The sequence below is a fragment of the Brassica rapa genome, chromosome A08 (assembly GCF_000309985.2).
Source record: "Brassica rapa cultivar Chiifu-401-42 chromosome A08, CAAS_Brap_v3.01, whole genome shotgun sequence".
NCBI classification, from domain to species: Eukaryota; Viridiplantae; Streptophyta; class Magnoliopsida; order Brassicales; family Brassicaceae; genus Brassica; species Brassica rapa.
This window is the reverse complement of record NC_024802.2, coordinates 3468518-3494388: the sequence shown is the minus strand read 5'-3', so window position 1 is coordinate 3494388 and position 25871 is coordinate 3468518. Positions and strand designations below refer to the sequence as shown.

Here is a 25871-nt window from a genome sequence, read left to right as displayed (position 1 = left end):
ATATATATCCCACTATATAATAGGGACTAATTTTAGAGCTTATTAGGGGTGCCACCTAGGCAAAATAATCCAGACCAATCGTTTTGCCACGTCACACAGGCAACCCAGTTCAAGAAATCGAAAATTCAATTCCCGTCGGTTTTCCGGTTTCGTTCGCGCTCTTTATGTCTCCGGTTTGTTTGCAATTGGGCCAGATTTTTAAAAAAATTCCCAGCCCATCCCATAACCCGTTCTCGCCGTAGACATAACCCGTTGTCTCCTCACTTTGCAGTTGGGCCAGACTTTTTATAAAATTTCCCAGCCCATCCCCTAACCCGTTTTTCCCTTTTGATTAAAACGACAGCTTAAGCCTTTGATACTCAGTAACCCTAAGCCGTCTCCCCCTCCTTTCTCTTTCACGCATGGCGATTCTCTTCATCTCCCACTAATCTCCCCGCAAAACGCCTCCGATGAAAGGGGTTGAACTTCAATGTTCTCCCTTAAAGCCTCCATTCAAGACCCCTACAGACCTTCTACATCCCCCCTCCGCCTTATATCTATCTTCCTATTTATACCCTTATCTCTCTGACCTCAGCTCATACCTTCCAATCTCCTACCTCAAATCCTTAGCTGTATACCCTAATCATGTCGAAAAAGATCGCAGTCCGCACCGGCGAATCTTCCCCCCCCCCTCCTCTTCCGACAAGTTTCTCCCGGACCCAGCGATTCCACCCTGCAGTTTCGGCTTCTCCATTTCTGGAATGCTCGCAAGAACGTCAAAGGAGGACCAGAGATCCTTCTTGGTGTCGAGATGCTGATGATCGATGCGGAGGTTTTTTTTTTTTTTTAATTAGATGTTAGCGTATGTTGGAAAACAGAAGCTTGATTGATTTAAATATAAACTTGTATATATAATGAGAGACTTTTTTCTCTTCTAAGAGCATCCACGTATGCAAATAATAAAAATTGTGGGTCCCATTTATTTTCCGGTTTTGTTTGGTCGACTGGGTTATGAGTTTGGTTTGATAGATTAGTGAAACTCGTGTTTTGTGCTTCACCAGGGCTTAACCTCGCCGTCTCGGCTATTCACAATCTTATCTCTTTGTCTTCCCAGTCGTTATCTCTTGACCTTCCATGTGGTTTAAATGTATTTTTTTTTCTAATTCTGCCATATTTGTTATTCACATTGAATCCAGTATTCACGTCGACGCCTCCGTTTCCTTCATCAGAAATCTATAAAAAAAAGGAAAAAAAAATGCAGCGATCACAAAATTGCAAGATCTGTGGGAACGAAGCCATACACTCTTGCCGTCTTTCGACCCCTAATCTCAAAGTTCTATTCGTTTTTGGGTCGTCGCTATTGAATAATACGATCTCGCGTTTTTACAATGAGTTGATACGATAAGCTTCGCTCCGATCTCTGCAGATTTTCAAATTTCCTCTTTTATTCGATCGTTTAGTTGATTTTTTCACGAATTTCGGAAATCTGTTCTGTTTCTTCAATGGATAAGAAGATTTCGTTTACCGATGATCTTCCTGATGGTAATTGAGATTATGCATTTCGGTTTTAGATTAAAATCAAATCTGTGTGTTAGGGTTGTATGCGGTGTGTATGTGTTTTTGCTTTCCAAATCTGATGATCTTCCTGATAGAAGAATTTTTTTCTTTAATTTGGAAAGAGATTTGATGAATGATTCATCGTAACATGTCTTGCAGGCACGATCTCAGCGCTTCTCCAGAAGCAGGACAATGTGGTGCAGTCTTCCGGGATCGTGATTGGGAGTGGTATATCAGGTCTCGCTGCTGCTAGGAACCTCTATGAAGCTTCTACTAACGTGACTGTTCTCAAATCAAGCGATAGGATTGGTGGTCGATCCACACTGATTACTCCTTTAGTTGTCCTGTTAATATGGGAGCTTCTTGGTGAAGTTTTTTTAATCTATATGTGATGTATACGTTTTGAACAGCCTTGCGTTCTAAAGCCTTTCTCAAACGTTGTCTAGGTTACATGGAGTCTCCAATGACAACCCCTTGGCTCCTATTATACGCCGTCTAGGGGTCACCCTATACCAAACTAGCGGGGAACACTCCATCTTGTTTGATCATGATCTCGAAAGGTACCCTTTTCCTGCCTGTACGTCCTATTATAGTATATACACAGGCCCGGATTCAAGATTTCGGGGCTATAAACATTTCTTGAAGAAGTTCAATTATTTTTTTTTCTTAATTTGGGGGCCTATCCCTATATAAAAATCCTTCAAAATTTTTTGAGGGTCAAGGCCAATATTTTAACGAATTAGTTTTTTGTCATAGAAATCAACTCTTATAAGTATAATCTGGCTTTTTCCTATCTCAGTTATGGACTTTATGACATGCACGGGAATAAAATTCCGCCGCAGTTTGTCACTCAAGTTGCATTCAAGAGGTTTCTCCAAGAGGTAAAAGCTTTGTATTTTTGCTTGAGTTAAATTTTAGAATTAGCATATCCTTTTGTTGTAATAATAGAATTTGACACATGTTAGCTTGATTCTAGACGGAGAAAATTAGGGATGAAACTGTTACGAGCAGGTACTAATAGGCTTCCCTTAAAGTTAAAATATGTTTCATCTTTAAATTTTAATATTAAATTGTACATCTTTTCTCTTGGTGAACACACATGAAGTTTATTTTATTTACAAGGCTCGGGCTCTCGGATTTTTGAGGTCTTGAGCCAAATTGACTGGTACTATGTCTCTTGCACTCGCTGCAGCAAAAAACTAGACAGATCTGCCGCATCTCTCCGCCGCAACCAATGTGTTAATCACAATGTCACCAATGTAGTAAAGTAAGAACTTTACGTACTCATAAAAAAACAATATACACTAATTTTAACATTTCGATCACTCATGTTTCGTTTATTCAGGTACCGTGTTGAATTATTGGTTGATGATGGGAAAAACTATGCCATTTTTTTGGTGTTCGACAAGGAGATGCTTAAGCTCGCTAAGCAAGATGCAGCTGCTCTTCTTCTTGATGAGGTTTTTATTTCTTCCCACCAACATGTCTCAACACTCTAACAATCACTCAAACCTCTAACATACTGCAGGTTAATGGTGGTGTCGGCAAGAAACTCAAGGCAGAACTTGGAGGGAAAGATTTAGATTTCCATATACGTGTCACTCCATACAATTTCTCCCCAGACCACCGCACCTTCACCATTTCCGCAATCAGTGACAGTTTTAACACCGAGGTATTATAGTCTATACTCAACTAAACTTTTTCATGTGACTCATGTTTAAAATACCTCATCAGAACTTCTCTCCAGAGTTGCAACATCAAGGAAACACCATTTTTTGAAGGGAAATGTGGGGAAGCATCCACTTCCTGCTTCTGTCAGCAACACATCTACAATTGACGTGAAAGAAGGTGGAGCATACACCCCCGTGAATGAGAGTTTTTAAGCAATGAAAATGTGAATCCAAACTCTGCTTGCATTTCTTTACAATTTCTTATATTACTATGCATATACTATTTCATACTTTCCAGTTATTCCATGTTTTTTCAAAGTCGTTTACGGCTACGGACCTCATCCGACGAGAACAGTTTATAAGTTTTAATTGTTAAAAGGGTTGACTTAAAATTTAGTATTGTGGTTACAAAATACGATCCTGTGTTATGTACATGATACACCTAACATAAGTAAACATGCAGTATAGAAATATACATCCCCTTCGCATGCGCTATCTTCATTAGCATTTTCATTTAAATAGAATTTCCAACATCATACGTGTGCATAACTATGAATTTACACATCTCTACCCTTCTTCTTATACACCTCTTCTGATAATCACTACAAGCATACTAACCAAACACTTAGACTCCACCTCCTATAACATTTTCACATACAACAACATCTATTTTTAACATCCCCGCGCTTGCGCGGGGCTCCGCCCCTAGTGTAATTTAAGTTTGGGGTTTGTACTTTTCTGTTAATGCCTTAAAATGGGTTTGCCCCTAGGATGTAGGTTTTTCGGGCAGATGGATTTGATGGAGAAGTTGGAGTTAGTGGAGCTTCCCAAACTTGAAGGCCACACTGATAGGGTTTGGAACGTTTTCTGGAACCCCGTCAGTACTCTACCCATTCTTGCTTCTTGCAGTGGCAATAACACTGTACGCATCTGGGAACACAACTCTCTCTCTCACTCTTGGTCTTGCAAGGTTCCTTAATATTGCTTCATGAGTTTATTGGTTCTTGACCTTTTAAATTGATCATGAGTTTTGAGTTTAGCCCCCCAAAAAAAGGCCAAAGCTTTATTGGTTATATTGTGATTGCTCAGACAGTTTTGGAAGAAACCCACACTAGAACTGTAAGGTCGTGTGCTTGGTCTCCCTCTGGAAAGTTATTGGCCACTGCAAGTTTTGATGGTACCACTGCCATTTGGCAGAATTTTGGAGATGAGTTTGAGTGTATTTCCAATTTGGAGGTACTTACTTACTCCCCAACCCCAATCCTTGATTTGTAATTGCATTGGCAACTACAGTCGTATATACATATATATGGAATTGTATGCAGGGACATGAAAACAAAGTCAAGATTGTATCATGGAATGTAGCTGGTTCATACCTTGCAACATGTAGTAGAGACAAGTCCGTGTGGATTTGGGAAGTGTTAGGAGGAGCGAATGAATATGATTGTGCTGCCGTGTTAAATGGACCTACACAAGATGTGAAGATGGTTCAGTGGCATCCCACTATGAATGTTTTATTTTCTTGCAGTTTTGATAACACCATCAAGTTATGCTGATTGGGTTGGGCTAATAGGGAGGGATGTAAAACTTGAAACTTGTTACAAAAACAAAATTTATTAACGTTAGTTGCGTGCTACTCACAGGTGTGGTGGTATGAAGATGATGATGGTGATTATCAATGTGTCAAAACCTTAGATTAATCCAACAAGTACACCCTCTTCTTTATATGCCTTCCAGTTTTATTCTTAATAGACAGATTTATAATATGTGTGTTTATTCTTCACACAGCGGTCACTCATCTACTGTTTGGGCCATTTCGTTTAATGCTGCAGGGGACAAGACGGTCACTTGTAGGTTGGTAAATCTTCTCCCTTCGTCTGCCATACTGTTTGACTGTTCTGACAATATCGAGTTTCGCTTGAATGTGGTACTTGCAGTGACGATCTAACCTTGAAGATATGGGAGACAGATATTGCCATGATGCACTCTGGTGAAGCATATGCATATTGGTGAGACTATAATGGCTTACATGGATTCCTTTTTTCCTTACAGTTCAGAGCTTGACATAATATAGGGTTCTTTAAATTCTCCAGTTATATCTCCGTCCAACTTGTGCTAATCTGCTTGGAATTTGCAGGAATCATCTTTGTACACTCTCTGGTTATCATGATCGTACCATATATTCAGCTCACTGGTCAAGGTATTAACACCTCTCTTGGTTTCCTTAAAATATGGTTTACCAGGAAGGCATGAATGTATTATTAACACCTAATGACAGGGACAACATTATTGCGAGTGGAGCAGGCGATGATGCTATACGATTGTTTGTGGACAGCAACAATGACTGTAAAAAAAACTTCACCTAAAAATTTACTTCAAAAACCGAAATCCTTTTTTTTTATCTCAGTGTGGGCTTTGGCAACTTCTTTCCATATATATACATCAAACGTTGTTTGTATGTGTAACCAGGCTGATAGACCTTCATATATTCTGTTACTGAAGAAGGAAAACGCACATGACATGGATGTAAACTCTGTCCAATGGTCACCCGGTGTAAGTTCCATGTTTCAAATGAAGTAATTGACACAAATGCATACAACCTCATACGTCAATATATGGTTGCAATGATGATCTAATGTTCAAAGGCATCATTTAAATGTAGCTTAGAAGTCAAAACATAATATCAAAGATTTGTTATTTGATCAGAGACATTGTTTGAGGACATGATAGAGACATTTGTTTATGGCTAAGTATTTTACCAGATAATGATATTGCATAGTATCTATGATTTTGAGCATGCCGTTGTTTTCTGAAACAGGAGGAGAACCGGTTACTTGCCTCGGCCAGTGATGATGGGATGGTCAAGATTTGGCAGCTTGCAACTAAACAGTGACTGGTTTTTTGTTCCGGTTAGGTTTGAAACTCCTTTGGTGTTTATGTAAGACAAAACCTTGAGAGCTTGTTATTTTTTATCTTGTTTAAAACTTTGTTATATGTTTTGTTAAATTTGCTATGTTTTATTCTTGAATAGTTTCCTTAGACTTGAAGTTTGCATCATCACAGCCCTGTCACATGTTTAGTTTAACATATATTGTTTCTTTTGATTAGAATTTACATGTAATCGACATTTATGTTTGGTTCCCATGTTCAACTATGATGCAAGACTTTATTAGAGATGAATCGAAGAAAAAAAGATACATAAGAGTTCGGGGTGAATGAAAACTTAAAAAATCCCTCGAAATAAATTATATATTTTTGCATCTTTTGATAGAAGATGTCTATTTTAGAATTTTACATATTAATCAAATACTTATGGATCAGACCAAGGATGTACTTTCCTTTACATGGACTTGAGAGGGATCGAAGAGAATGGAGCCACATTGTATGTCTCAGCCACACATTCCTTTACAAAATCATCTGGTGACTCCAGGTTTGTGTCAGCCTGGTGCAAACACATGACAATTGAGTCTGGTCATGAAAAGTCAGAGAACCAAAGATGATGAAAAAAGAAGAAAACACTTACCACACGGAACCATTGTTTTCCTGACGGTGACAAAGTAGTCATGGGCGTTGAAAGCCGCATACACGTCTTGGCCGCTTACACAATGATGGAGCCTGCCATTAACAATCATAGTTATTAATAGTTAGAAGCGATAATACAGAGAATGAAACATCTTTGTCTTACGTAAAAGCTAGGAACTTGCTCTCAGGATTGTCCCAATTATCTGTAGAAGCCGGTAAACCGGACTGACATAAACGATATAATAAAAGCAAAGTTAAGGAAAATAGACGAATATAAAAAAGGAATACGAGGACGATAAGAAATCGTATTCGCAAACAGACATGGAGTCCAGATATGATATCTTTCCTTAACTCAAAATATTTGCTATGTTAGTGAGACGGGACTGTACGAATATAGAGTTCCAGGATACAACCGTGGCAGACGAATCAGGCCTCACTCGTGATCGCCCTATTGAACTATAAACTCCACGAAACACTCTCGGGATTATGACTTACGCGAAGGGATTTTTGCTGTGGTTTTGATACGGAAAAAAGTTAGAAATGAATGAAGAGAAGAGGCGATATTTAAAAAGACATAGACAACCCACTTCCCGAAACAGCTGCTGCACGTGGGTGAGAATCTCGCGGAGATCGAGGGAAGTTGAGTTGCGAAACTTATTCCCTAAGACTCTCTCTTATCTCGTTTAAAAATTTTGAGAGGATAAAATGCATGACGTTTTTATTTTCTAAACAAACTGCTTGTCGTTTTAAATAAAATTGCATGCTTTTTTTTTCCCGAATTAAATGACAAAACGTTGAGCTTAAGTTGGTCCAAAAAAAATCTTATTGAACCAGAGGCTTTCCACCAAGACCCGACCCGACCCGAGCCGGCCAGGCGGGACATTCATGTCATTAACACATATATAAACAACTCTTCTTTTCTCTTTTTTAACGATGATTTATTATGATCTTACAATTATGATATGAGAAAGATTACATAGACGATTCGACAACCGACAATACTACCTGCCTTATGAAGACCTACGCCTAACTGCATCACTTGAGCCATCCTATGAAGATCCACGCCTGGCCAGATTTACTTGCACCATGTTGAAGTTCCCTTGTAAGTCTTTCTCCTGTAGTCTGCATAATTGTTTAATAAAGCACTCTCTCCTGGATTTCCTGTAATCTGCAATAAATTGCATAGTCTGGGATTCAAACCCTAGACCTGAGTGTAGAAGCCTTTAAACCTTAACCAGTAGGCTACGGTGCTTCCACACTCTTCTTTCCTCTTCTTCCCCGATGTGGAACATTTCTGATACACAAGATGACTTGATTTTAGGGCTTAATAACATTTAGCCCAAGTCATTTTATATTCACATTTTAAATAAAAACCATTGGGCTATTTATTTGATCCAACATTATCTATCTTCATGCCACACAAAAAACAAATAAGAGTAGGCGCAAAGATTAAACGAGAGGATAACGATTAGTTACTTTGCTGAGGAAATTTTCGTGCTTGAGTACACATGCATGGGGTGTATGTCGGAACTTGATCAACTCTGAAAAGAACCTAAAATGGTTCTGCTATTCTTTGCTTCAAGCTGAATTTTAAAATAACAAACAAGCCACGATACAACCGTTACAGCCTTACACAGGGGAGAATCCATCCATATTAACTTATAAGATATAAGACTTGCCTCTTTCCACTGGAAGTTGTTGAGAGCAGTATTAGCTATTGTTATTACCATATCGGGTAATGTCCATATGCGTCTCCCATTAGCATCATTGATCAAGGTCGGTCTCATATAAGATTGTTAACAACAATATCATTCATGTATGTTGGCAATGATTTTACCTGAGAAATCATCAAAGCTAAATGAAAATTCTTCATCTGCCAGTTTCCCCTGACAAGAAACAGAGTATAAACTTGAATACTAAAACAAGAAACTTTCAATGTTTTGATAACGTTATAAACTGTACCTTCCGAACCACAGTTCCAGATTACAGAAGAGATATGTAAGGAATGGACACTCATCCAGGCTGCAACGAGAAATCAAAAGTACCTTAGAATTGTATGATCTCTCAATGTGAATCCATCATGCGCAATTATGAAATTTACACCGTGGTAAGGAGGATTCTGCTGGTTAACCTATATAATAAGAGAAGCGAGTAAATGTGATGATGTTATGAAACGTACTTGGAACAAAAATTAATAACTTGAATGTATCTTACTTACCTGGTAAAGATCAGAAGATCCTGCAACCCGAGTAGCAAAGCTTCCTTTCATACCCTAAATAATGTGGAACATAAGAGTGTTTCTGCAATAAGGCTTCTTCTAACATCATTGGTGTATACCAGATTCTAACGTTGTATACCTTCATAAATTTTCTAACATCATCCCTGTACATCCCATTCCACTCAGCCCACCTGAATTTGAAACAATAATCCAGTAGTTAATGTGAGAAAAATAGTATTATCTATCACATTTTGGAAATCAAAGGCAAAACTGTTACCCATCCCAATTTGGAAACTCCCCGACAAAATATAATCCTCCATAATCCCAAGGCTCTGCAATCCCCGACGTGAACGAACGGAAGCGCAGTGTATATCTTAATTCATTGTTTTTTTTTCCTTTTCTTGTTTGTCATTCTCCTAGAAAATATATTTTGGTACGAGAACAGTAATAATGAGGCGGGTGACTGTGGTCGGGTGGTAAGGAGGCGGGATTGGGACGCTAATACGTTTCAGTTTTAACCCACCGGCTGCACGAAACTAAATCACAATTATCTTAGTCATCTAACACGAATATGGGCACATGCTTTAGGGCCCATTTGAATGTCCGGAGAGAAGGTCTATCCATGAGCTGTACTTTCCTTTGGAGATTAGTATAGACCTCTTTATAGACATGGGATACCCCATGTTAATAAATAATAATAATAATAATAATAATAATAATGAGAGTTACTTACTTACACATGGGAAATTTGGCTAATAGGAAGGCCATATTGAGGATTGGTTTGTACTTTTATATTTTTGATATCATTAATTTTTGTCTTAATATACCTTTGATTTTATAAATACGAAATTAACCCTCTAATTTATAATCTAATACAAATTAAATATCTAATCTAATTTATAAATTATATTGGCCAATCAAAAATAAAAGCTAAATATTTATATAGTTTATTTATTTAGTTTGTTAGTAAAATAATTAGAAATATTTAGTTTTTTTCACTTTCGGCATTGTGTTAAAAATAACCCTTAATTGGCATTCCATTACGGAGAATTGGTGAACTTTGTCTCGACATTCCAGCCAACTATTGCATGCTCATCTGTCGAAGTCTCTTCTATTTCCGACCATTCAAGGTAATTTTGAACACAAGAAGAACAAAGGAACGAAATTGATGAATAAAAAAAGTTGAATTCAACGTGATTCAATGCAATTCAACATAAAACACGATAAATTTGAATAAAATTATTTAGAATTATTTCCTAGATTTTCTAAAATTTAAAAACATAGAATATAGGAAAATATAAAATACATAATCTAAAAACGATAAAACATAGAAAAAGGTAAGAATACATATTATAAATAAGATAGAACACATGAAAAATGTTAGAATTTAAATTCTATTATGGTTAGAGCATAGCATACAGGTAAGAACGCGCTGTTTTATCTACAATATATGAACAAGATAGAACACAAATCAACGTTTTCTAATTTTTTCTACAATGAACACAAAAGCCTACAATATATATATATATATATATATATATATATATATATAACAAAGACATTTGATTAGAACAGACACATATGTATTATATATTTGGATAGATCATAGAGAAGACGTTACAACACAAATTGGAACTTTATAAAACATATAAGATAAGTTAGAAAATCTATTTTATCCTTGTAAAAAGAGTTATAATATATGTTCTAACAAATTTAGATCAACAAATCCATATTGTTTTTAGATTTTAATTTTGGTATATATCAAAAATGTAAATACTATCATCATGGAATTGCTTTTTTCTTATATTTTTTTGAATTTGTTTACTCTTTTGTTTAATTTTTATGTGATAATGAGGATCTTTCGAATCAAGTAAAAAAAAACTAAAAACGATGATAAACACACACAAAAAATAATAATATAATTAGATTATTTTATTGAAGATAAAACAAGATAATAAAATATCTTTTTATACTATAGAAAAATATAAACCAACCCTTAAATCACCAGTTGTATAAAAGATGACCACTTTCTAAAGTTTTTTTTTTCACTTTTTGCAACAACATTGAAGTTTTGGAAAAGGACCAAGACATGCCCCTGTGCTGTATGTTCTTCTTTTACACTCATCATCGCAGTCAATGTCGAACCAATCTTTTGTACAATATCTTGCAATGCAATGAGTATATCCACCCACTTGATTGATCACTGCACAAATACAAACAAATTAAAAATAATAAATATATATGCATACATATACATAACATCAATTTCACTAATATTAAATTTTCAAAACTGAAACAGTCAAAAATTATTATTAAAAATGAACAAAAGATAGATGAACAATGAACAATTTGCTATATACCCGGTGAGGCTAAAACGTTGGAGTTGGACAACGAAGACGTTGCTAATACCACTACAAGAAAAAACATAACAAATGTTTTTCTAATATTCATTATTTTATATCTGTCAATTTTGTTGTGGGAAAAAGGGTCGAAATGCTTTATTTATATGATTCTTTGTCAAAAGTTGTCTTAAATTTATATAGATCTTCTTGTTAAAATAGAATCCTACTTTTGGATCTTACCTTTATTTTATAGATTTTTAAGTTAAATATACATCTCCTATATATTAATTGAGGATCCTTTAAAAAGTGTAACCTATATTTTATACTAATTAAAAAAGAGATATGATGATGTGTCATTTAATTAGAACTAGATTCTGACCCGCCCTTTTAAAGGGCGGGTATATTTTTGTTTATTTTTTTTTGAGAAATTTAATTTTTGTATTTGTGTTATTTTTGTAATCATATTTTTTTAGTATTAATTTAATTTAATATAATATTTGGTAACTATATTAAATATGTCAAATTGCATAATTATATGTCATATCTATTTCAAAAATTATTTTTAAACTTTATTTCTAAAATTTGCAACATATTATATTTTCTTAGTAGTTACCTAACATAATTAGTCAAGAAAAATATTCGTATCCAAAAAATCTGACTCGGAATCGACCCAAAAATCAAAGTTTCATAATCTATTAGATTTGACATATATACTCGAATGGTTCTTAAGTGATATCCGAAAACCAATATCAAATCCAACACGCACAAAAAACCGAACAAAAGTTTTGAAAAATATTTGACAGATAAATTTTAATATATTTTGTTAAATATATATATGTAAATGGGTTAATAAGGTCTTCACTAAACATTTAACAAATATTTTTAATCGAATAACCTATTTAAAACCCGTTAAACTAAAACCCGTAGAATATATTTTTATAAATAATACTTCCATAATAATATCAACTGATCATGTTCCTAATTTAATAGAATAGATAGATTAAATTATTTAATTTTCTTATAAAAAAAACTATTTATATTTCTTGTTTATCTTAATTGATTCATGAATTTTTATTGTATTGGTCTAAATTTTAATCTGTTTTGAAAACTATATATTATTAAGTTATATATATTTTCTAATATTCATTATTTTATATCTGTCAATTTTGTTGTGGGAAAAAGGGTCGAAATGCTTTATTTATATGATTCTTTGTCAAAAGTTGTCTTAAATTTATATAGATCTCCTTGTTAAAATAGAATCCTACTTTTGGACCTTACCTTTATTTTATAGATTTTTAAGTTAAATATACATCTCCTATATATTAATTGAGGATCCTTTAAAAAGTGTAACCTATATTTTATACTAATTAAAAAAGAGATATGATGATGTGTCATTTAATTAGAATGTCAATTTGGCTTACGTGTCAACATAAGAATCAATTGAATAATTTGTAAGTCCAAAATTCAATTGTTAGAAAACCTTATATTATAACAAGCGTGTATTTAGGCATATGATGATATACGATAAGCAAATTGGTAAACCAAACTCAAGCATAAAAGGAAAAACATAAATGTCTTTCATTCATGATGAAACACAAAAAAACGTGTTTAAGTATATTCATACGTCGTCCAATACAAATAAAAAATAGTATACTAAAGTTTCAACATATAATCTCGGTAGCCTAACATATGTAATCACGCTTTTCATTGTGGGATCATATATAAAAAATGATATAAATCCCCTATATATTAATAGAGAAACATTTGAAAAGTTATAACCTGAAGTTTGTATTAATTAAAAAAAATTTTGGCTTAGGTGTCAATTAATTAGCATAGCAATTAGTACGACGTGGCAGCTTCATATTCAATTGAAAAAAAAAGTTGGTCCAAAATATAGGTGGTGATTTCGCTAGGGATATATTTAATTTTTACTTAGGCTAAAGCACGTTAGGCCACAAAAGGAAGTTTTCACAAACGCATCTATTATAATTAACGCTCTTGCTCAAATAAGGCTACTTACATGTGCATATATTCACTATGTCTTTAATTACAAGTCGCAATTTGTGTGGATATATCTACATATTGATTACATAAATCTTTTTTATTGATTCTCGGTTTGACGTCTTAAGAGGGGTTTATGTACGTGAAATACTCATATACTCACGTTTACATTACCAGAGCTAGGTAATAATGATGACATCAATAAATCAGATTTTCAATTTGAAGCTATTCAAATCCATGAGCCCATATAACTTCAAGTCATCCTCTATATATTAATTAATGAACATTTAAAAAGTTAGAACTTTAAATTTTTATTTAAATTTTTTTTTGTTTAGTTGTCACTTAATTGGAATGTCAATTGACTTTACGTTGCAGCATAACAAGCGATTTAATAATATGTAAATCCAAAATCAATTCGCTAGGGAAACTTATATTAATTCAAACATAAAACTATATAATAAGAAGTATATTTAAACTAAGTTCGAGATCATATTCGTTGGGCATATCGACATTTACGTATAAATGAGAGTTTTATTAAAATACTTTTAATCATTGTTTAGGAAAGCAACCTACCAAGAGCGTGCATATTTTACCACAAATATCGACATTTACGTATAAATTATAGTTTCCTTATTATATATAGATTTTAACACTATTAACTTAATACTTTTATGTATAAATATCCAATATAATTGCCATGAGGTAGAAGAGAAGAGAAATATGTAAAATTTAAATTTAAAAGGCAAAAACTTTTTCAAGGCAAGAATTGAAAATATATTTTGGGGAGATAAGAAAAATTATAGTAACTGAAAATCGTATTCGTTAATGGTAATTAGAGACGAAGTTAACCTATAAGCTAATCATATTTAAACGTTAAGTATCACTAATGATACTATCATCTTTCCAACTAGCAAACAGCCAAAAAAACCCGTTTGATTTTGTACTTTGAAAAATGAGATCTATTTTTGTAAATTATTTTTAGATTTAATTATAAAATACATATAATTTTGATTATATTACGTACGATTAGTACAAAAAACATGTTTGCAAACTATCTACGATTTAGTAATTTGAACTAAGGGTGTTCAATTAGGTAAAAACCAGACTAACTAAAACCGAACAATGTACAAACCGGATAGATGTTATTTCTAAAAATTGTGGTATATAGATATAGTTCAGTATATAAACCGATCAAACCATATAAACCGAATAAACTGATTAAGTAAAATATAGTAGTATAGTTTTATGTAAATTACATAATATAATTATATACATGTAGTTTATTTTATTTATATGATCTTGATATTTGAGACGTTAATATGTATTATTGGTTATTCTTAAGTAAAGGCTTTCTTTGACATATATTTATCATAAATTTAGTATATTGTTAATATTTTTTATTTTCATATTATAAATCTATAATAACTTATTTATTTAACAATTATTTTTAATAGTTAAATATAATAGAAAAAATGTTCTATTTAAAAATTAGAGTAGTATTTAATAAATTTGATTCTTAATCATACAGAATTAAATTTACAAAATGTTATAAAAGTTTAAGTTTGTTTGGTATAAAATTGAATAAACCAAAATATGACAGTATATAAACTAAACTAAACTAAGATAAATATGATTTTAATATGGTATCTAATTTTTGTAAACAAAAATATCGGAAAACCAAATTGAGACAAGACCAAAATTTAATAAACCAAAAACCGGCAATATATAAACTGAACCAAACTAAAACATATATGATTTTAGTATGGTATCTAATTTTTATAAACTAAAATATCAAAAAAATTGAGTCTAGACAAGACCAAAATCCGGATTAAACAACCCTACTTTAATATATGATTTTTATGAATATCTCACCCCCACTTAAAGCGTGGGTCTCATCCTAGTATGAAGTATTTGATAATCCTACATAATCATATATAAATGGTGATATAATCTGTGAGTTTTTAAGTCTTTCATAATCCTATATAATCATATCTGGGATTAATGTTCTGTATATTTAGTGTTGGAAAACAGAAGAAGATGTCCAGTTTTGTATTGTTGATGTTGGTTTTATGTGGAAGTTATCTTTTAATTGAACCAAACAACATTCAAAGAAAGTTTTGGTCGGTATAACATATTAATCTTCGCAAAGCAGTATACACACTGCAAAGAAGTGTAATTTAATTATGTATAAATGATGTTTTCTTTATTAGATCAAACAATTAAATGATATTAACTTAATACTCTTATGCTTAAATATCAAATATAATTAACTTGATACACAATTCGGTATGAGGTAAATATAGAAAAATTTATATTTAAGATGCAAAAACTTCGGAATCAAGCCAAGAATTGATAATATATTTTGGGAGAGTTAAGGAAAAATATAAAAATTAGTTTTCGTATTAGTTTATTAGTTTATGGTAATTATCAATGACGTTAACCTAACAGCCAAATACTATATAAACTAGGTTAAGATCCACGCCTTGCGTGGGATAAATATTTTATATATAAATTATATTTATATACTATTATTTATTTTATGTTTTCTACATATTATGAAATAATAAAATAATAAATATATATTGATTTATTAAGATATCGGTAATATTAGGTATATAAATAAATTGGTTTGTGCATATAAATCAAACAATCACTCTTGTTTATTAACGATCATTTTATGGTAAATAAATAACAAAACAATTTTATCCATTCTATATTATATAATTAAATTTAAATGATAAACATAGATATAAAATATAGTTTTAGTAAAGATGTTTATTAAATGAAATTTTTAATCATATGTTTTTATGATTATTGTTATCTTATAACAAAACTTTTAACCATTAATAAAAAATTTAATTTGAGATGTCTAATAGTTTTAGTAATTTATAATTATTTTTAATTGAATGCAAATTTCAAAATTAAAATATTAGTGAAGTTCTCAATATTTATTCAATGCAAATAGGCTTGGGCAAAAAAAAACTGGAACCGAAGAACCGAATCGGAACCGAACCGAAATACCTGAAACTGGAACCAGACAGAGACCCTCAAATATCCGAACGGTTCCTATATTTATATATCCGAACCAAGCCGAAAGCGAACCAAGAACCAAACCGGTACCCTAATATATAACACTATTAATTATATATACATATAACATAGCTAAATATATATTTATAATTTAAAAATCTACTATAAATACCAAAAAAATATTTGAAAATAATTAAATTATTATAAAGTATCTGAACTACCCGAAAATATCCGAAATCCAAGGGGGTGATTGGTAGTTGCTGTAGGTGCTGTCTACAGCCCTATTTATTTCTACAGCACTAAATTCAGAGCAATCAAGCTTTAATTTTTTTTTTGAAACCACAGCTTTTAAAATAATCTACAGCTGTACAAGTGCTCTACAGAGCCAAATATCCAAAGCAATTTTTTACTGCTTTCCACAAATTCTACAGCAATAAAATCTAAAGCCAAAGCAAAAAGTCTACAGATTTTTTTCTACAGCAAAAATTTTAAAGCTACAGCCATTACCAATCAGACCCCAAAACTATCCGGATAGTATTATCTGAAATATCCAAAGTAATCTGAAATATCTAAATTTTTTATCTAAATCATCCTAATTTTTTTTAATATTGAACCCTAAATAACCAATATTTTACCCTAACTATACGAACTACCCGAACCGGAACCAAAACCAAATGAGAAACCGATTTTTTGGGTATTTTCTGGTTCCTAATTTTACTATCCGAACAGAACCGAAATCACAATTATTCGAACCAAATTGAACCGAAAATATGTCAAGTAATAAATGAATCCTCTAATCCCCTACCCGAACTACCCGATACCCGAAATACCCTAACCGAACCGAATCGAAACCCGAATGTAAATATCAATATATAGTTTGTATTTTATATGATATGTAGTTTAATCTCATGATATATATATGTATATTAGTATAAACACTTATTAAACAAGACTCCTTACTCATGTGGTTTATAACTATTTATATCTTATTATAACAAAAAATTTAAACCATTGATAACAAAAATTTGTTTGAAACTTTTAACAGTTTAGTAATTTATACTCGTTTTTAAAAATTCAAAATAGAACATATACGAAAAAATCTAATTTTTTATTATATGGTTAATGCAATTATGTAATTTATTTTAATAACAAAAATTTAAACAAAAATGATTGAGTGGATACAGATTGTTAGCAAATCTTTGTTATGGGAAATCATTAATTGCATATATATATCTTAATAACATTAGGTAATTCTGTAGCTTTTATTTAAGGAAAGAATGAAAAATAACATTTAATACTAATAAATGATTTTATGATGTGTTTATATTTAGATGAACCAACTTACTTTTCTAAGGATTCCCGAAAATCATTTTCATGATGACACGTGTCATGCTTCTAATGTTGTAATGCTTCTTTTTTAATATATAGGGGATAATTAGATACCGGCTTTAATAAAACATGATGATATTTCAGTTTTTAAACATACCATTTTTCTTTCTTTTTTACTATTTAAAATAATTAGTAAACATATTAAATTAATAATAATAGTAATAATAATTTAAGGAAAATAAAAATAATATAGATTTGGAATCCAAAATATTATTAAATAACAAAAATATTAGTGCATGTACTTGTAAACGAAAAAATAAAATTATGTTTTGTTTAATTTGATAAAAATGAAAAAAAAATTAAACTTAAAACAAAAATATTAAATTAACTAAAATCAACATTTTAAGTATGAAGATAATATTAATGCTGAAAACAGATTTAAACTAAACAGGTAAACCAATGAAAAATATTGTGTACAAACTAAGGGAAAGTTGGTTTTTTCTCTCGACTATGGCGACATAGGCGATGATCTAGGGATTCGATGCCTTCTCACAAATGGGATCCTGGAATCGGAGACGATATGGGATTGAGGAATTGGAAAACTGGGATTATTATAAAACCCATATTGAACCTTCTCTTTGTTGTATATCATTGTCGTTTTCTTTAGCGACTATTTCTAACAAAGAGAAAGTTTTCCCTTTTCTGTTTACTATGACGCAGAGCCAAATTCTCGGCAATGGTGGTGACATGAAGGAAGGAGAAACGGCTCGGAAAAGAATGAAGATCTCGGTGCCTCACTTTGATAACTCGGCACTACTCAAGACTTACTCTAAGTCCTTGATTGGATGCTGCATGAATCCACCAGAGCAGGAAATGAAACAGAGGAGGAGATAGATACGGTACTGAAGCTGCAACCGTATCATTTTGATGGCGTTAGCACGGTGGCAACCGAAGAAGTCGCAGCTCTTCCCATCGGAGATAACGTTCTGGATCAGGGTGATAGGTGTTCCGATGGAGTTCAGGACGGTGCCTACCTTTGAGAGCCTCGGTGATGCACTTGGACGAACAGTAGCAGTAGATGTCGAGCACTGCAGAGTGCAGGTGGTGGTGGACGCGTTTCAGGAGCTTTGCTTTGAAACAACTTTGGACTTCAAGGGTGGAGAATTTTACGAGGGGGAGGAAGCGGCAATATCATTGAGGTATGAGAAGCTCTTTGGATACTGCACACTTTGTTCTAGCTTGTGCCATAAGGAGGAGAAATGCCCTCTTGCTAAGAAGGTGTCGCCTGAGAAGAAAAGAGAGGGTCGAGAAGGAAATGGAGGATGGTATGATGGTGGGAAACACGATGATCGAGCTCGGAGCTATAAGGGAGTGGTCATAAATGGAAATCAGAATCAACAACACAAGGAAAGAGACGGTAGGGACTACTATGGGAAGGGTAAAGTCAAGATGGTGGAAGAGGCTGACTCAAAATGGGTGAAGGTGGCTGATAGAGGCAATAAGGGGTCTTTTACTAATCACAGGAGCTTTAGGGGTGAGGGAGATGGTTCTCGACATAGATCTTCCCGAAGAGAGGAACACCGGGCTGAGGGTCAGGGTCAGGGTCAGGGAGGAAGTAATAGATCCTCCTCAGGTCAGTCAGGAGTTCCAAAAGAAGTAGTTCAGGAGGAGGGAGAAATAAAAAATGCTGATGACTCCGAGAAAACTCTTCCCTCTCAGGATTTTCAAGAAGAGCTGGCCAAGACTCAAGCTGTAGGATCTGAGGTAATTTCGGACCCTATGGATGCGGAGGAAGGGATTCAGATGATCAAAAGCCTGATAGTGGAACCGTCAACTTTGGAGGATGATAAGGTACTGGACATGGACGAGTGTAGAGCTATCTGTCTCGAGCATGGGATAGATATGGATGCAGCAGATGATCTACCAGATTGCTCAGATGGGGAATTTGAGGAAATGCTAAAGGAACAAGATGATGAAGAAGCTATTCCAGCAGATTTAGAAAATGAAAATACGGAGGTGGAAAAAGCACCGGTTAAAGGAGATGTGGCGAAGAAGCAAGGAACTCGCAAGAGGCTTTTTAAGCCTAGCACCGCGGGGAGTACGAAGATGAGGATAGCTTCTGCGCTTGTCTCTCTGCGAAAACGAGCTCCGGCAAAGGTAGGTACACGTCATGAAGATCACAGCAAGCACCAGGAGATTAAGGGCACTTCAAACCCGAAGACTGGAATGAAAAATCCATAATTTATGAATCAAATGTCTCTCGTATTGGGTTGAAGTAACGGGGTTTTCAGTTATGGTTTTAAGCTTTTAGTTTTCCAAATAAGCTCTTGGAGCATCTATTTGTTATCTGGTATTATGGGTTTTATAGATTCGGGCTGTTGGTGTTTTCTTTGGTTGTCGGTTGTGTTTTCACGTTTATTTGATCATTGGAATAATATTGAGGTTTTCAGTTATTGGTACTCAGGTCTATTAGAGATAATTATCACAGTTGAGTCATATGTTTGGTTTGCTTTTGTTCTGGTCTACGGGTTACCTAGGACTAGGACAAGGATACTTTTCAAAGTTGGACTGGAAAAGGATCGGGAACAATGGAGTTGGTGGCGGGCTCGAACATTTTTGCAGTGCTATCCTACTTGTATCTATTTTTGTTTCAGGTCGCAATCTCTCCCAAAGGAAGAATGGGATGGAGTTGCAATAATTATGGTCTGGAGATTGAGATTACAATGGCAATTCATGGAGATTCATCGAGACAAAGGTCGTCTGGCTTTTGCACTACAGGGTTTGAGCTTAAGGGGAGAACCGACATGGAGTAGATACAAACTAAGGCCGCTAGGCCTTATTATTCAACAAGTGTGGTGGTGGGAGATATGGTGGGTTATTAGAATTGAGTACCTAGTGGTTATTATGAAAGTATGGTCTTATCTTTGTCATTATGGTTTATATAGTTATAATTTTATGTGGTGGAAAGATGGAATGGAGGGGCTGATCTTGGCTTGGCGTCAATTGATCTCGATTGAATTTTTTCGATGGCAAACTTTGGCTCAGATTAAATTAAGAGGGTTATGGATTTGTGGTTACTTGCAGAGTAAGGCAATGAATATTAATGGTTCTAGACGTGGAAAGGTGTGGAACCGGTTGGTGATCTCAAGAAGGAGGTGGCTGGTTTTTTTATATTGTCAACCATGGGTTTGGTTTGCATGGAACGTATACGCAATTCGGAATATGTATAGACGTTTCTTTTTTGGGCCTAGTGAGTTGTATTGATTTGTCAATGCAAGTAGGCCGTTAATATCCTCAAAACGAATTGGTATTTCAAGTGCAAAAAATTGGTATCTTGGTGCATTAAACTGGTTTGCTGTAGATATTAACTGTGATGATGGAATTGATTTTCTTGGGTATATAATGGTTGGATCTTGCGGTTCACGAGATTGCAGATCTCCTTTTGCTTATGAAACCGGTTTTACATTCTTATGGAGGATAAGTGATAAAAATTGGACCATACTAGTGGTATCACTTTGGAATTTTATGGGATGGTTTGGATCACAAATAAAGGAAAATATTTGGAATATGGATATAGGGTATCATTACACCCATAAACTCGGCTCTCTGGAGCACAAAAAGAACAAATTGAGTTGGAATTGCCGAGGAATGGGAAGTAAGTGGACTTAAGCTATTTGAGCGAGATAAGGCATAAACATAAGCCGGATTTTTTATTTTTAGCAGAGACAAAACAAAATCCAGAGTTTGTCCAAAAATGGCAAGGTCACTTTGGATATGATAATCTGGTCACAATAGATCCAGTGGGGAGAAGTGGGGGATTAGCGCTTTTCTATAATAATGAGTATCAGGTAAAGGTATTATATTCTAGCAACCGAATGATTGATGTGGAAGCGAAGGCACTGGGTAAAACGGTTTACCTTACCTTTGTATATGGGGACCCGTTTCAAAAAATGCGGGAACACGTGTGGAAACGGTTAACTAGATATGGACTGGTGAGGTCTGAACCCTGGTTTATTATTGGTGATCTCAATGAGATTACTGGAAATCATGAAAAAGATGGAGGGTCTATAAGGAGTGCGGATTCTTTTATCCCTTTCAATAATATGATAAGGAATAGTGGTTTACTAGAATTTCCGGCTAGGGGAAATAAATGGTCCTGGCAAGGGAGAAGAAGAAAAGGGAAAGGGGCAGTGATGGTTATATGTCGATTGGACCGTGCTCTAGCAAATGAAGAGTGGCATACTTTATTTCCATGTTCCTTTACAGAGTATCTTGGGATGGTGGCTTCTGATCATCGGCCAGTGGTGGCTTATTTAGAAAATAAAGTTCCCAGAAGTAAAGGACAATTTCGGTTCGATAAGAGGTGGATTGGACAAGCGGGTCTCCTGGAATCAATAACAATGGGTTGGCTAGACCATGGCGAAGGAAGATCAGGAGGGGGAGCAGAGAGTATCGTAGGAAAAATTAGTAATTGTCGTCATGAAATTGCTAAATGGCGGAAAAATAATCCACCTTATGGAAAAGGAAAAATAAATGAGCTACAACAGGCACTTGAAGAGGTACAAACGGATAATAACAGATCTCAAGAGGATATTTTGGAGGTGTCTAGGAAATTACAAGACGCATACAAGGATGAAGAAGATTATTGGCACCAAAAAAGTAGGAACATGTGGTATTCTTCTGGTGATCTTAACACAAAATTTTATCATGCTTTAACTAAGCAAAGGAGGGTCCGTAATAGAATTGTAGGACTACATGATGCTAATGGGAATTGGATTACAGAGGATAATGGTGTGGAAAAGGTGGCAGTAGACTATTTTGAAGATTTATTTAGTACCACCTCTCCATCGGAATTCGATAGTTTCCTAACAGAGATTACACCGGGTATCACTCCTCAGATGAATCAACGTCTGTTAAGGATGGCGACGGAGGAGGAGGTTAAGGAGGCTTTGTTTATGATGCACCCAGAAAAGGCGCCTGGACCGGACGGCATGACAGCACTATTTTTTCAACACTCCTGGCATATTATTAAGAATGATTTGGTCGAGATGGTGAATAATTTTTTGGTTTCGAGGGCAATGGATGCACGATTAAATATTACTAATATCTGTATGATACCAAAAATGGAGAGACCTACAAGGATGACAGAACTGCGGCCAATCAGTCTCTGTAATGTCGGATATAAAATCATTTCCAAGGTCTTGTGTCAGCGATTGAAAATCTATCTTCCCTTACTCATATCTGAGACTCAATCGGCATTTGTGGCAGGAAGAGTGATTTCTGATAATATACTTATCGCCCAGGAAATGTTTCACGGATTGCGGACCAATAAAGCATGTCAAGGAAAGTATATGGCAATAAAAACGGATATGAGCAAAGCATATGATAGAGTCGAATGGGATTTTATTAAGGCTTTATTGCAGAAAATGGGTTTTGATCTTCATTAGATTAAATTGATGATGGAATGTATTTCATCGGTTCAATATCGGGTTCTTATAAATGGTCAACCACGTGGCCTCATTGTTCCACATAGGGGTTTACGTCAAGGAGATCCTTTATCGCCTTACTTATTTATTCTTTGCACTGAGGCCTTAATTTCAAATATAAAAAAGGCAGAGAGAGGGCAACAAATTTTGGGAATGAAGGTAGCTAGAGCTTGTCCATCGATTTCTCATTTGCTTTTTGCGGATGATAGTCTTTTTTTTTGTAAAGCTCAAACGGAAGAGTGTCAAACTATTCTTCGGATTTTAAAGGAATATGAGGCAGTTTCAGGGCAGCTAATTAATTTTGATAAGTCATCCATTCAATTTGGACATAGGATTGAAGAATCTGTCAGACAGGAATTAAGGGATATTTTGGGTATTCAGAATCTTGGAGGAATGGGATCATACCTTGGTCTACCAGAAAATCTGGGGGGATCAAAGATTCAAGTTTTCAGCTTTATACAAGATCGTTTAAATAATAGAGTCAATGGGTGGACTTTCAAGTTTTTCACAAAAGGTGGAAAGGAAGTGATCATTAAGACAGTGATTACAGCATTACCAAATCATACGATGTCCTGCTATCGATTGCCTAAAGCAACGGTGAAAAAACTGACAAGCGCGGTATCACAATTTTGGTGGAGTCCAGGGGGAAGTACAAGAGGCATACACTGGAAATCATGGGACAAGGTATGTGTAGACAAAGAGGAAGGAGGTCTGGGGTTTAAAGATATCACTGATTTCAACACAGCGATGCTTGGTAAACAGTTATAGCGTCTAATAGAGAAGCCAGACACCTTATTTTCTCGAGTTTTCAAAGGTCGGTATTTTAGGAATGCTTCATCCTTGGAACCGATTCGTTCATATTCTATGTCATACGGCTGGCGGAGCATTATTTCTGCTAGATCTCTGGTTAGCAAAGGACTAATCAAAAGGGTGGGATCAGGGTCTTCTATATCCGTATGGAATGACCCTTGGCTCCCAACCACTCGCCCGAGACCAGCTAATAAAAATCAACATAATTTATACCCGGACCTTACAGTAGAGTCCCTCATTGACTCTACCTCGCGTACTTGGAATTCAGAGGAAATTCGGGCTTTGGTGGACCCTCAGGATGCGAAACTTATAGAAAGTATTCCCCTAAGCAGGACTCAGCGGGTTGATAGAGATGGATGGCACTTTACAAAAAATGGAAAATATACGGTCAAATCAGGATATCAGGTAGAGCGGATTTATCCAGATAGAGAAAGAGTACCAATACTGATTGGTCCCACAGTGGATGTATTGAAGGCTTACTGCTGGAAAATACGGTGCTCGCCAAAGCTAAAACATTTCCTGTGGCAACTAGTGACAGGGTGTATAGCAGTGCGGTAGAATTTACAAGCAAGGGGGATTCAAGGGGATATTTGTTGTGCAAGATGTGGAGCTCCTGAGGAATCAATAAATCATGTGTTTTTTGAATGTCCTCCAGCTCTCCAAGTTTGGGCTCTTTCGAAGATACCATCAAATCCAACTATTTTTCCAACAAGTTCCCTCTTCACAAACATGGATCATCTATTCTGGAGAGTTTTACCACAGATGGAGGATCACCAGTTTGTATGGATACTATGGTACATCTGGAAAGCTAGGAATAATAAAGTTTTCAGCAATTTGGATATGGACCCTATGGATACGCTTAAATTGGCGGAAACAGAATCGACATTGTGGGCTGATGCACAAGTTGTGAATGACCAGAGGATGCCACCACCAATAATAGATATGATATTGCCGTCGATCCCAGGAAGATGGTGTTTCACAGATGGCTCGTGGAAAGAGGGGGTTATTTTTTCAGGGCAAGGTTGGCTTAGCACTTTGGAAGGTTTTGATGGATTGTTGGGGGCGAGGAATGTTCGGGCTAGTCTCTCGCCTCTTCATGCGGAGATGGAAGCACTACTATGGGCAATGGAATGTATGAGGAATTTACGTCTATTTCAGGTCACGTTTGCAACAGATTGTTCTCAACTGGTGAAGATGGTTTCGGAACCAGAGGAATGGCCAGCTTTTGCAAATTATTTGGATGATATCAAGATCCTGAAAGAGAGTTTCACCCGATCAGAGCTTATCTATGTACCACGAACGCAAAATTCAAAGGCGAATAGCCTGGCACGCAGTGCTAGAAAGCAATCGTCTTTTGTCGTTCACATGGATGCAGATTACCCGGTTTGGTTTACAGAGTCAGCATGAGTCTGTATTGTTGATGACAAAAAAAAAAAAAAACTAAACAGGTAAACCCGATCAAAACCCAGTAAAACTTGCTAAAACCCAGTAATCAGATTCGATATTAAAACATATTTTCTTAAATTCAGTTTACAAGAATAAAAAAATTACAAATTTTGAAATTTTTTCATAAAACTTTCATATTGTTTTCTAATATATATCTAAATAAAATAGTTTTCATTATATTTTATATTATTTTTGAAGTTTTTATTTTTTCATATCAACTTTAGATTCTAACAATGTATAAAGTTTATATAATTTTTTATAATTATATATATATAATTACTTAATTTAAAATTAGTTTAAAATTTAAAACCCGAATGAACCGGTTGGATCGGTCCGACCATTAATCCAACTATAATGTTGAGTCAATGTCCGATCCAGTTTTTAAAACATTGCTTTAAAGAATTGCCAAATTTGTAGTTATCTTTTTAATATATTTATTTTCTATCTTATGTAAAATTGTGAAATTCATGTAAAATCTTTA

The 25871-nt window shown here is 34.5% G+C and overlaps 1 protein-coding gene, 1 long non-coding RNA gene and 2 pseudogenes across 8 annotated transcripts; 3 read left to right on the top strand and 1 right to left on the bottom strand.

Annotated features, from left to right (window-relative positions):
- Window positions 1-78: 78 nt before the first annotated feature.
- Window positions 79-3602, top strand: LOC103833039 (annotated as a pseudogene).
- Window positions 3603-3876: 274 nt separating this feature from the next.
- Window positions 3877-6350, top strand: LOC103833040 (annotated as a pseudogene).
- A 1308-nt stretch (window positions 6351-7658) lies between these two features.
- Window positions 7659-22380, bottom strand: LOC117127234. 7 transcript variants are annotated; one of them, XR_004450116.1, is made up of 5 exons: window positions 11307-16558; window positions 9224-11149; window positions 9086-9137; window positions 8947-9000; window positions 7659-8859 (listed from the first exon to the last, which is right to left on the bottom strand). It is a non-coding gene; the product is annotated as an uncharacterized LOC117127234 (long non-coding RNA). The 7 variants fall into 7 exon arrangements; XR_004450115.1 differs by having other exon boundaries at window positions 9086-11149; window positions 11307-16559; XR_004450111.1 differs by having other exon boundaries at window positions 7659-8022; window positions 8205-11149; window positions 11307-16573.
- Window positions 18245-20098, top strand: LOC103833032. The gene is made up of 2 exons (XM_033276873.1): window positions 18245-19149; window positions 19204-20098. Exons 1-2 carry the CDS (start codon window positions 18576-18578, stop codon window positions 19887-19889), a joined length of 1260 nt encoding a protein of 419 aa, XP_033132764.1. The 5' UTR covers window positions 18245-18575; the 3' UTR covers window positions 19890-20098.
- Window positions 22381-25871: the final 3491 nt, after the last annotated feature.

What these genes read in the sequence shown, in the direction of transcription:
- LOC103833032 (XM_033276873.1), top strand. Translation starts at nt 18,576, where the DNA reads ATGGCGTTAGCACGGTGGCAACCGAAGAAGTCGCAGCTCTTCCCATCG. An exon ending in GGTGGCTGATAGAGGCAATA is followed by an intron (nt 19,150 to 19,203) that starts AGGGGTCTTTTA and finishes ATGGTTCTCGAC; the next exon opens with ATAGATCTTCCCGAAGAGAG.